The following is a 13,586-nucleotide window of genomic DNA, read 5'->3' as shown; positions in this document are numbered from 1 at the left end:
GCGGTGCAAAGGAGACGTTGTTCGCAGGCAGCCAATAAGACAACAGGCTGGCCTGGCATTATGCAAACTTGCTACAAACCTAAGCTGAGACTGGAATTACTGACGACTCGTTTAAAGCAGTTTAGAATCGCTGCTTTCTTTTGGGAGACAATAACTCCATTCATCTGCACTTTGATCTTTGAAACTTTGCAGGCCTTTTACAATCACACACAGCTAATTACACACTACATGAAAGGTAATATCTGAAAAAGCATTCACATTGTTTTAATCATTTTAATCATTAATCATTTCAACGGAAATTATAATATCAAAGCCAGATACTGGTTTGCTAACTAATGCATGTCTCCAGTTCAGTTTTGATCACATACAGAATTCATTTTCCCCTAAAAAAAAACATTTAATCTTTTTAAAAAAAGCTCCCGCAAAAACAACGGGGTGAAAAACGACAGAGGGCGGAATCTCAGAACTGCTGGCGGAAAATGGAAAGGAAAAAAGTCTTTAATTAAAATGATACTGTAACCAATAAACAGCGGAAATATAATTTGTGAATGTGCTGGTGAATGAAGGAAGGCGTTGTCTGCGCTGAGGTTTTTAATTAATGTGGCGGAGAGCGATAGTGCCCCTTCACTGAGCAGGACGAGCACGCAGAGAGAGAAAAAAAACACTTCAAATCCACTGTTTATACCAGTCCCACTTCTTATTGTAGAGTCACATCTCAAAGGGGGTTCGGTTATATCTCGCTTCCAGCAGAGAGAAGCGAATGAAATCTTCGGTTGGCACACACACAGATGTTGTGATTGACGTGGGTCTGATCCTACAGCTCAGTCTTTATAATGACACGCTCAGGCTGTACAGAAACTGGACGTATGTGAAACAACATTAGAGGCTGTGGTAACACTTCCTACAAAATCTGTATTACATAATGCATAATAACAGTATTCTTAAAGCACTATTATATATTTAAAATGTCTTGTAGTACAATGTATAACCAGTTGTTTGTTCTTGTAAATCATTTTAACCATTAATATTCATAATTGACCCATATTAATACAAATTAATATTTATGATGAGCAGGTATTTGATGTCCCCCAACTTTTCAAATCATATAGACTTGATATAACGTGTCACTAATAATATAATATAATATAATATAATATAATATAATATAATATAATATAATATAATATAATATAATATAATATAATAATAAAAGAGTCAAATAATGTTTATTTATATTTAAAAATACATTAAAAGTTATTAAACTAAAGTTATTTAACTTTTATTTTTGCTAGCTCCTAGTCTTACTTTGCCAAAAATAAAATAAAATAAAATAAAAATATTAAAAGGTCATGTGTCTGAACTGATAAAATGTATACCTTGAATGCAATGCAAGTCACTTTGAATAAAGGCCTTTGCCAAATGCATAAATGTTTTGCCATGTCAACCTGCAAGCCTTTATTTATTTTCCCCACAGATGCCATCTGAAAGGAACAAATCACGCCATTACAATAAAACCAACACTGCATCCACTATACTGTTCCTGTTTTTTTTTTTCTGAGAGGGATGGTAAAAAAGGTTGTCAGTATCCACGGGAGGTGCTAATCCGTTCATTCAAACAAATGAAAGCGGTTTCTCCTCGCCTTTCATGCACACACACAATTAGTCTTTCAATTTCACTTTAATAAGCACTATTTCCAACAGTATCTCCAGCAACAATTGAGGCCTGAAAAAGAACTTTAGAGGGTGACAGTTTCTTACAGTGGGGATTAAAATCAAAGACGTTTGCTCGGAATAATAACGAACAAACTTGATCTTTATTAGCATACGTGTCATTCTCTGTCAACTTGGCTAATCTGCTTAGAGTTGAGTTGACGGTACAAAAGTCATCATCAGTGGTGGTGGACTTACGTTTGGAGGAGTGGACTAATGGACACAAGTGTCTTGTGATAGTCTTTTATTCCCTATTGATATATATATTAAGAGAAAAGGCTTCTAAATATGAAGGGTGGGGCTTGATTTTATCCGTGGGGTATTAATTGGATGATTGGATGGTTGTGGTTTGCTATTGGTGGATCTCATGTGAGTGACAGGTTGCCCCGCCCTCATCATCAGAGAGATGAGCTGCAAGAGGGAGGGGAAATTATTTTGATTAAAGATTACGAGGCACGTGAATTAAAAAAAATAATGATATGTACAGATAAATGATTTATAATAAATACTGCAATATTCCATTAGAAAATAAGAATGGTCACTTTTGATTTAATAGTAAATTTATTAGGATTAATAAATGCTTTATAAGTCATTTTCAATGTTAGTTTATGTTAACTAATGTAGTTAACTGATGTTAACAAATGGAACCTTATAATGAAGAGATACCTAAATATATAAGACAACGTTACTTAAATATAAACAAGATGTTCATTAAGTCTCCAGAGCTATGAAAGGGCAACATCTGAGCTGTTTCTGTAATTCTCCGAACACCTCCGTCTAAGCATCGCACCACCCACCTCACTACATTCCTCAGTGGCTTTTCTCCAGTGTCCGTTCGGTAATAGGCGTCGATAATTAGACGGAAACTGTGTGGCTGTTTGACCCGTGCTAATTAGAAAGTTTGCAGACTTGGCAGCATAATTCATCGGTGGGATAATGAATCATAAAACGGTTCATTACAGGCGGGCGAGGAACGTTCTCAATCTCAATAAATAGCCAAGGAGGCCAGGCAGAGCCGCCAAAGCTGGACTCACACGCACGCCGCCCCATTTAGTGCCTGAAAAGTGACACACACACACACACACACACACACACACACACACACACACACACACACACACACACACACACACACACACACACACACACACACACACACACACACACACACACATCTGTTCCTGCTTTCATCTCTACACAATACGGGCCAGTTAAAGCTTTACTGATCACAGGAGTTTTGGGCATGTGACGTGTCCTCACTTGACCAGGATGGGGAGAATGGGAGACTTTCTGACTGGACATGCCTCGAGGAGTTCAACACTGTTTGTGATAAAGTAAAACACTTAGGTTGGGGTTCTGCTGTGATTTATTAGTGGGATTTACTGAGGCAAACATCACTTATTATTGCTTATATACATTAGCCTTGAAAAATGGCAAACCGGTGCTGCTTCAGCCCCTACACAAACTCCTCTGCCTATGCTAGGATCAGGGCCACATACCTCAGGATATGCGTGATGCCAACATTGTCACGGTGTACAAGAACAAAGGAGACTTTAGCAATTGCAACAACTACTAGGGTATCTCCCTCCTCAACATCGCTGGCAAGGCATTCACCTGTGTCACCCAGGTGCGCCTACAGACCCTAGCCTCCCGCATCTACCCAGAGTCCCAGTGTGATTTAGAGCCGGTCGGTCAACTGTAGACATGATCTTCTCTCCACGCCAGCTGCAGGAGAAGTGTCGAGAGCAGCAGATGCCACTCTGCGTTGCCTTCATTGACCTTACGAAGTCGTTCGACTTGATTAGCAGAAGCAGTCTATTCAGGCTTCTACTGACGATCGTCTACCCCCAACAAATGGTGGCTGTCGTCACCTCATTTCACGATAACATGCACAGCACGATTTGCTTTAATGGTGCCACATCTGAGTCCTTCCCCATCAGCAGCGGAGTCAACAAGGCTGTGTCCTCGTGCCAACGCTCTTCGGCATCTTCTTCTCCATGCTCCTTCAAGGACTGCAGTGGGGGAGTATACATCCATACCAGGGCTGACGGCAAGCTGTTCAACATCGCTTGTCTCCGCGCCAAGACTAAAGTCACAAAGGTACTCATTCGTGAGATGCTCTTTGCCGACAATGCAGCCTTGACGGCCCACACCGAAGATGGCATGCAGCAGCTTGTCAGTCATCTTTCCTACGCCTGCCAGAAGTTTGGACTGACCATCATTCTGAAGAAAACCAAAGTCATGGCCCAGGAAATAGACTTCCCTCCAACCATCGCCATTGATGGGTACAATCTGGATGCTGTCGAGAACTTCACTTACCTCGGGTCCACCATCTCCAGCTCTCTCTCCATCGACACAGAGATAAAATGCAGGACCGCCAAGGCAGCAGCGGTCATGGCCAGACTGAACCAGAGGGTCTGGAACAATGCTAACCTCACAGAGAGGACCTGTGCGCTCAGCACACTCCTCTATAGGAGTGAGGCGTGGACCCCTCACGCGAGGCATGAGAAGAAACTCAACAGCTTACACTTGAGGTGCCTGCGGCGTATTTTGCGCATCCACTGGCAGGACAAAGTACCTAACACAGAGGTTCTGGAACGTGCCGGCATTAGAAGCATGTCTGCCATACATAGCGAGAGGCCTTCGTTGGCTCGGCCACGTCAGGAAAATGGGCCCAGGCCGCATTCCCAAGGACCTACTGTACGGCGAGCTGGCAGAGGGCTCCCGACTGACTGGACGTCCATGACTGCGCTACAAAGATATCTGCAAGAAAGACATGTAAATGTCTGACATCAACATTGGCACGTGGGAAAACCGGGCAGAAAACTGGCAGTTTGCTGTCAGACAAGGGCGTACAGAAGGCCGAGGATACCAGAAATAAAAACCTTGCTGCAAGAAAGTCAAGAGGAAGGAAAAGTAACTGCAGCCTCAGCAGGGGGCTTGATCGTCTTTCACCTGCAGAAAATGCAGGAGAGATAAAAAAAAAAAATCTTTAATTTTCCTAACTTTTTTTATGTCAGTTACATGATATATAAGATTAGTCTCATTTAAATGCAAAAAACTTTTTGAAAACGTGTTCCCAAGTGGATAAATCTGAAAATTTTGGCGTTGTAGTGTGTACTGTGAAAAGCATTGCGTGGAGAGCATTGTTCAAGATGTGGAGCATGTTTTATGTAAATACTGAAATATATGACTTTTTTTTAGACAGACATTAAATATCTTCAATCCTGCGGTCAGTAGCAGCAGTAGTGTTTTCTTTGCTCAGCTCTGGTAAAACTAAGTCTTAGATTGGTTTTATGGTATGCACACAGATATAACTTATGAATATATGTTTCTGGGAAATGCTAAATGTTTTAATGGCTGTAAGAGCAAAGACAGCAGCACTCTAACTCTAACCTTCAAGAGAAAACCTCAACAATCCTGGACAATCAAGAAGCTTCTCTTTTATGGACTGTACCAGACACTCATGAAGATGGCTAATGTATAAAAACATTTCCTATACTTACTATCTGTCCTTATATAAACCAGTGTTCATTTTGACAGCAAATTTAATTATATCAACAAAACAAAAAAACATTCTACATTTTTTATTCCCTACTAAGATCTTATGGACTTTGTTGAACTGGGACCTGGAAATAGGAGTGTTCCTGCTCTTAACTTTGTGTTACCTGTCTTCTTTAACCAGACTTTTAAGGAGGCTCCTAATAAGTGGGGGGTCGTCCGGGATTTTAGTCATCTGAAATCTTTTAGTTTTAGGTTGGGCTCATGATGTTGTGGTCTGGTCTTCTTTTAGTTTTAGTTTTAGTCTAGTTGACTAAATCTACAGACCCAGTAAGACCAGGAACATACATTAATAAAGTAAATCGGTACAATTTTGGATTTAATTTTGGTTTTATAAAAGCAATAAGCCCGGTACAGTGATTTTACCACGGTTACGGGGTGTTAGGTATGAAATCAGGCAGGTAGGGTTTAAATTTTTTCTTCTTCAGTTGAATTTACTTTGTGGGACTATCTACAAGCTCCACTCTCTCATTCCCGTTTATCTAGATGTGTTTCATCCGTTGAACTCCTTACCCTCCGAGTGTCAGGTCAGGACATCTTCCGTTGCCATGGCAATGTTTAATCCCTATTCCCAGACATTTTTTTTTACCAGACTGCTAATACTGCTTTACCTTCTCATCCACGACTGTCCTTTAAGCCAAATTAGCAGCCTGAGCTGCAGAGAGGTGGAGAGGTTATCACTCTTGCCTTTATTGAACTACAATTCCCATGAGCCCACAGTCATGCCACATTACGTTGGCATGCTTTTGCTTTTCTGCTGTTATCTCGGGACGCGAGTCCCGAGAAAAACGGCGTTCGTCAGCTCCAGCTTGTATCCAGCCTTTCACAGAGACTTCAGATACGCCAACCACAAAGCCTGTGAAGAGACGACTCAACACCGGCGATATGGACCCTCTATGGTGGACGGCACTGATCCTCAACAACTCGTCTCAACACCGGCGTGATTACTTGGACTTCCAAAAGATGGAAATGGATAAATATTCTAAATGTTCCGATCCAATCTGACTTGTAATGCTGCCCGAATCATAAATCATGCACTGTTCCTTCGTTGGCCAGAGGAGAACTGGCCCTCCGACTGAGTCTGGTTTCTCCCAAGGTTTTTTTCTCCATTCTGTCACCTGATGGAGTTTTGGTTCCTTGCCACTGTTGCCTTGGCTTTTGGCTTGCTTAGTTGGGGACATTTAATATTCAATAATATTATTGATCTGCCTTACTTAAGGTGGACGTTGACTCAATTTTCTTTTAGAAACAAACTCTGTTATATTATTTTCATGTTATCACTGTGAAGCTGCTTTGATACAATCTGTATTGTAAAAAGCGCTATATAAATAAAGGTGACTTGACTTGACATTACAGCACAGTCAAGATAAAAGCGCGTGTTAAAGCCTCATACAGTGACATGTGATGGTTATGTATTACAGCAGAGCAAAAGTAACAACGTCCAAATGTTTGATCACACTCTGCCAGGATTCATCTTCCAGCATTCATCTTCCAGCAATCATCCATTACCCATAAGCCTTTACAACATCCACAGACAGATGAAGGAGTCGCTCAGGATATTCTACAAACATCTGTCCTAGTCAACACACTAAAAAATTACTGAGAGGCACAGAAACAAGAGTGAACATTTGTCTCCTAAAGATGTACACTTAACGTAAAAAAAAATGTTTATATATTATATATACTGTGTAGTAAATTGTCTGTCAATAGACCGTTCTGTGCCCCTTTAAGAACATTCAGAGTGAATCTTGCTATCATTTCGAAGGACCGCTCAAAGGATTCCCAGGAGATGTTATCAAAGATACAAGACTGAGATTCAGTTCTGAAATCCTCCACAGACATCAGGCAGACAGATATCACAAACCACGTACAACAACGATTGGATATTTTCAGATACTTGGCTTAAAACGAGAGAGGAAAATGCTTCAGTAACACTTGAATTCCCACTGTGAAAGAGGTAAAACATGTCCAAATAAATCCTACTAAACAGTACAGCAACACAGCCAGTTATCATTATACAGTGTAATAAAAGAAAAGGCACTGTATAAGGAGCCGTCTCTACCTGATCTGACCTTTAAAAATAAAGTCAAGTTATATTAAATCAGGTTTGACTTGCACAAAACCAGTTCATTTAGATCAGAAGTTCTCAACTGTTGGTTCACGATCAGGGCAGGTGAAAAAAACAATGCAATGCAAATAATTCAATGCATCTAAGAATGTTTTATGCATAGTGAGAAAAAAGACGTGTTCTGGATGTCAAAAGGTGTGTGTCTATGCAATTTCATCTTTCACAATTTTGTTATGTGACATGCCATCATCCTCAAAAACCAGTTGTACAGTAGGTAAAATGTGATCTAGAATAATACAAGATGCAAGATCAATTTTCCCATTTACTTATTAATTTAGCAAATTGTTGAGCCAATCCAGTCTAATATTCTTGATTTAAGAAATGTTTTAAGTTTACTTTTGAAGGATGAACAATTTTGGGACTATGTTTAGCCACAATGTAAAATTAGGACTCTGAAGCAAAACTAACTGATCTAGATGTTACTGTATGGAGAACATGACAAAACGTTTGTTAATACAAATACTGCTGTAAGATATTTTAAAGTTTTTGAAATGCTGCTCATTAAGGCTGCATTTATTTGATAAAAAATAAAATAAAACCAGTCAACATTGCGAAATATAAAGTCTTAAGTGTCACATGATCCTTCAGAAATCATTCTAATATACTGATTTGCTGCTCAAGAAACAATGTTGAAAACAGTTGTGCTGCTTCATTGTGGAAACTCTCATTATTGTTTTTCAAGATTCTTTATTGAATAGAAAGTTCAAAGGAACAGCGTTTACTTGAAATATAATTTTTTTGTATCAAGCTTAATATAATGCGTCCTTGCTGAATAAAAGTAATAAGCTTAATTGAATGTATCCTTGCTGAATAAAAGTATTAAGCTTAATTTAATGCATCATTGTTGAATAAAAGTATTTATTCCTTAAAAAAACATCTTCCTGACCTCAAACTTTTGAACGCTACTGTATGTTTGTTGACAGCACTCACAGCCTTTGTAGATGTCAGTAGGAATCTGTACAGCCGTATACGAGTAGTTGACTTTATTCTTGAAGTTGAGGTCCTCCACAAACTCCAAAGAGAGAGAGTTTGGGTTTTCCAAGAGGTTTTCTCCATCATCATCATCCGGCTGCAACGAGAAGAACCAGAGAAGCATCAGCACACACACACACACACACACACACACACACACACACACACACACACACACACACACACACACACACACACACACACACACACACACACACACACACACACACGCACGCGCACACACACAAGCCGAATGCATTGATTGACACACAGCAAACCTTTGTGCAGAAAATCATTTAGACACACACACACACACACACACACACACACACACACACACACACACACACACACACACACACACACACACACACACACACACACACACACACACACACACACACACACATGCATTCATGATTAATTAGACAAACACTAATTACACAGACATGACAGGGGTAATCCTGCCTCCACAACTCAAAGGTGGAGCTTTTTGGAGGAAAAGCCGTAATACATCGCCAGTCTATTCATCCACGACACAATACAACAGCAGGTATCAAAGTGTTCGTAAATTGCAGAAAATCAATTAGCGTCGGCGATGGCTATCGCATTTGCATTGAAGTCCTTCAGGCGATTAACTTTGTCAATAAATCACCAGAATGATTGTCGAATGACGGCTGCTCTAGCCTCTACTTGAGTCCGACACACAGGCTGATAATTAGCATTTTAATGCATCTTGAGTCAAAAATTCAGCACGGGAAAAGTCTGCCTTTGAAAGAACTTCAGTGACTGAAAGTATCAAGGCAGCATAAATGGTATAATCATTGGATTTTAATGGTGCGTATTCATAAAATACCTCATTCTGAATGTATGCTGAGCAAAATAATTAAGTATATCCGTAAACTGCATGCTAATTGCATTTACGTAGTGGAATGGCATTCGTCCATAAAATATTTGCAGTATGTATACTATGTGCAATATTCAATTGGAATACCAACTACATTTGCCAAAATGTGCAGGATACATCCAGTATCCCACAATGCAATGCACTCAACTTTACTTTACATGTCCAGTGTGACAAACAAACCTAAAATAATAATCATCATGCATATCCCTTTCATTATATGAAACATACGACAGGATTAAATGCAAAACAATCTACAGTCTGACCTTTTCTGCAATAATTGTCATTATTCAGTCATTTTCCACTCAATGTGGTTCATTATTTTTTCTCTTTCTGTTTAATTCTTCATCTCACAATCAAACCCTTGCCTTCATGGCAAGGTGAAGTACGTACGGTATACAGTAATAGAGAGGCAGGGGTTAATTGGGGTTGACGTAGTAAACACTGTTTTTTTTTTTGTTTTCCTCTAATTTAAACTCAAGCCTCCTGCCAAGTGAGGACTGATTTATGGCCTGCCTTTAATTGTCTATTAAAATGCAATTACAAACTGTTGTCGGGCAGAACATGGAGACTGTGGTTTTCTGATACCCCTCAATAAGACCTGAACACGCAGGCGCACAAATATGATACAAATAACCTCTTGGAAATGGCATTCCTTTCGGCTTTGGTGGAAAATCATTTGGGATGACACAGCGCATTGAATTTACTCATGACTAGTTCACATCTGACTCCAGTTACTGTTTTGGCTGCAGTTTCATATGATTCAGAGCGTTAATAATCATGATTAAAGTTGAAACCGGGACCTAGATCAGCTAACCTGAACTAACAGGATTAACCACAGAGCCAGATTTACTAACAGCTTGCGCCAGCGCAAACCATTTTTTTGGCATTAAAAAACTACTGTCAGGATTTATTAAAGTCAGTGTAAAACTAGCACTGAAAAGGTGTGGACAGGGTTATTTTTGCGGCTGACGTTATTGCATGCATTTGTAGGTGTTTCTCTTTCAGATGCAAAATTTATGTGAGGACAGTATTTAAAAGAATCACATTCACACTGATTTACTAAAGTTTGCACTCATCAATTTACTGGTATTTGCGCCATTATTTCAGTAGCACCTCAATGCAGTACATGAGATCCACGGGGAGGAGTCAGATCAAGATCCAAGGGGTGGAGATGGGTAGGATTAGGGATGGGTTTAGGGATTAGGGGTGGGTTTAGGGATCAGGGGGCGGAGTTGGGTAGGTTTAGGTATATGTAAGGTGGGAGGAGTTGGATCTGGATCCGACTCCTCCCCGTGGATTTCATTTTCTGCAGTGATGACCATCTCCATTATTTACCGCCCGATAAAAACATTTCTTAAACTACACACTTGAGGTGCTATTGATAGATTGTGTTGGTCATTATGGAAATTATCCGGCTGCATCTGTGTTCTCTCATTTGTGTGTCGTCAGTAGATCACACGCAGAACTTTACACTCCTATCTGCGCTTTTTTGGAATTGGCCTCTCACACTAATTTGCCCTGTTTAGTAATTCTGGCCCTTAGTTTTTAAATAACTTTTGACATTCGAAACAAATAATGAGTCAAGATGATGCTAAAATGGTGGCTGATGCTACTATAATGGTGACGGTTCTTTTGTCGCACTGGAAATAGAAGGTCAAAGTCGAGGACATTGCATTGTGGGATACAGTATTCCGTGTACAGTGTACTCTGGTTGTGCACTGCATATTTTGGCAAAAGGTCATGTTGTTTTTCCAAGCATAGATTTTCATACGGCATTCAACGTACATTCTATTTACTGCAGAAATAGCAAGAGTTGAAAGCTCTTCTGAATATAGCCAACATGAAAATTACATTTGCAAAGCATTTTACTTCAGTAAGGTGACATTTCTGGGTGCAACAGCATATTGAACAGAAAATAATAATAATAATGTTGAGAGGGACCCATACAGCCGCGGTTACACCACCAAAAAAGAAAAGCTGCTTCAGACGTGGAGGAATTTGCAATGCCTTAAAGGGTAAGTTCGGCGTTTTACAAGTAAAGCCCTGTTTTAAGATTGTTTCTGATTAAGTCGAACGTTTAAGATTAAAATTTGGACACATGCTGCTGTCCCGAGAATTTTAGGTTTTTGTGTTAGCACCCCCCCACCTACACAATGGTTTCATAGGGGCACTGGAACAATCATTCATAAAACGCATTAAACTTTAGTTTACAAAGACGTGGAACTCACCGAGTGGTCTGTGGTGTTCACTGATATGCTCACGCAAAAATCGCTGCAAAAGATGCTTTCCAATGCTTTTTTTTAGGGGTGCTAACACAAAAACCTAAAATTCTCGGGACAGCAGCATGTGTCCAAATTTTAATCTTAACCGTTCGATTTAATCAGAAACGATCTTAAAACAGGGCTTTACTTGTAAAACGCCGAACTTACCCTTTAATATGAAAAAAGAACAACATTGGATTTCTTTAAAACAACATTTATAAAAAAGTACACAAAGGTCCATTTTGATTTGATGCACAAAATCACCTAAAACTCCTGCTGTCTGCTTGTTAAACTGAGAGATTAAACTGAAGGAATGCTATAAATGACCGCATCACCCTGATAACAAACATGTCTGTGTTTTTCAAGGCAACACATCACTGGCACACACAATTACACCACATTTTCTGCTCGTTTAGACACGTTTCAGGCAACTGATTTGGAAACGTCGTCTTAGAGGGGATCTCAGCTCGATGTCCTTTATTTGTTTATTCTTCCACCTGACTTTCCTTCACTCGAGTGTTTTTACCGTCAGTCGAGCCCCGTCATAATTACCCAAGACAGCTTCTAATTAGGAGCTCAAAATCCACACAGGACGCACTGATTGGTTCATTCGCCCCATCCATAGACCACCTGTTTAACTCCATTCATTACCTCATTTGTTAATTTTATCACCATGTTTTGAAGGTCTAATTAAAGGTTGAGAGAGACAAAAAAGACATTTTGAGGACTCTCTCAATCGCACCTTAACACTTTTGCCTTTTAAGAGTGTGCGTGTGTGTTTGCATGTTTGTGACAGTCCAAATTTAGCAACATAAACTTAATAATTATGTTTATAAACATACATATCCTCCTTTGATTTTCTAAACCCTGCTTAAAGAGCAGATTTTCTTACTATTTAAAGATGCCATATTATGCCCTTTTACAAAGTCTTGATTTTGTTTTTAGGCTCTACTAGAATAAGTTTCATGCTTGAATGTTCAAGAATCACATTATTTTTCACATTTTTCACTTTATTGCAGCACCTCTTTTCCCAGTCTGTCAGTAACGCTCTGGGGTGCGTTTCCCAAAAGTATCGTTACCGTTAGCCAACGATGGTCACATGTTCCGTCACTTCAGAATAGTTCAACGAGTCTATTTCCCGAAACAATAGTTCAACGAACATTTGAAAACAGCATTGCAAAATGTTGTGGTTGGAACGACAGCTCTCGATTATCTCGGTTAGGAGGATAGTTTCTTGTTTGCATGACATGTGGACTTAATAAATCATTACCTTAAGCAAAATAAGCAAGCTGGCATTCAGTACAATCTATATATTTCATTTCGAATACAAATGAATGTCATTTACATCTTTAAGTTTGTCAAGAGATTTAAAGCACTGTTTTTGAAGAGTGTGCATGTGCTCTACGCAAGAACAACCCTATGACTGAATCTGGAAATAAAGAAAAATAACTGAGAAAAATTTTATTTGTAGTTTGTTGGCTCTCAACATAAAACTTGGCGAAATGATTTCAGTGTGTGTATGAGTTCTTTTTCTACATTTCCAGCACATTTTAACAATATCGTGATAAAACTGATAACCGTGATCATTTTGGCCTCTATAATCGTTGTAAGATATTTTCATACCGTTTCCTCTCTAGGTGCTTGGATGTACAACTGTGTTCTACCTGTCCTAATGTCATATTTCCATTTGAGTAGTTCTATTTTAAAAACTGCAACACAAAAAACAAGATAAAAAACATCTATCCTGTGTCTTTTCTCTCCTCTAGCATGTACATGGCATTTGTGAACCTCGAACATGATTCCTCTGTTATTTGTACATCAGTGGACTTGGCAACTGACAGCCAGCAGGCAGATGTTGATGTTTGAATGTAAATAACTTAGTGCTTTTGGACCAATGGCGACATAATCAATAAAAAATGAAGCCACTGAAGCATCTGGATTATGATCATGTACTATGAGTTTTTAATTTATTTTTATTTTTATTTTTAATTTATTTTCTTTAGTTTTGAGTACTTTTAGATATCCGTTTACCACCTGGAATTTTAAA

The 13,586-nt window shown here is 39.2% G+C and overlaps 1 protein-coding gene across 2 annotated transcripts in view; it reads right to left on the bottom strand.

Moving 5' to 3' along the window:
* The window catches only part of cacna2d2a (calcium channel, voltage-dependent, alpha 2/delta subunit 2a), a 236,826-nt gene that overhangs the window by 82,896 nt on the left and 140,344 nt on the right, over positions 1-13,586 (bottom strand). For both annotated transcript variants that reach the window (XM_077197787.1, XM_077197786.1), the window contains exon 6: positions 8,330-8,468. In XM_077197787.1, coding sequence (XP_077053902.1) covers positions 8,330-8,468 — 139 coding nt within the window. The remainder of the gene's footprint in view (positions 1-8,329; positions 8,469-13,586) is intronic.

This window comes from Siphateles boraxobius, unplaced genomic scaffold (assembly GCF_051911475.1).
Source record: "Siphateles boraxobius isolate OS27281-9 unplaced genomic scaffold, OSU_SipBor_1 41, whole genome shotgun sequence".
Taxonomy (NCBI): Eukaryota; Metazoa; Chordata; class Actinopteri; order Cypriniformes; family Leuciscidae; genus Siphateles; species Siphateles boraxobius.
This window is presented reverse-complemented; position numbering and strand designations above follow the sequence as displayed.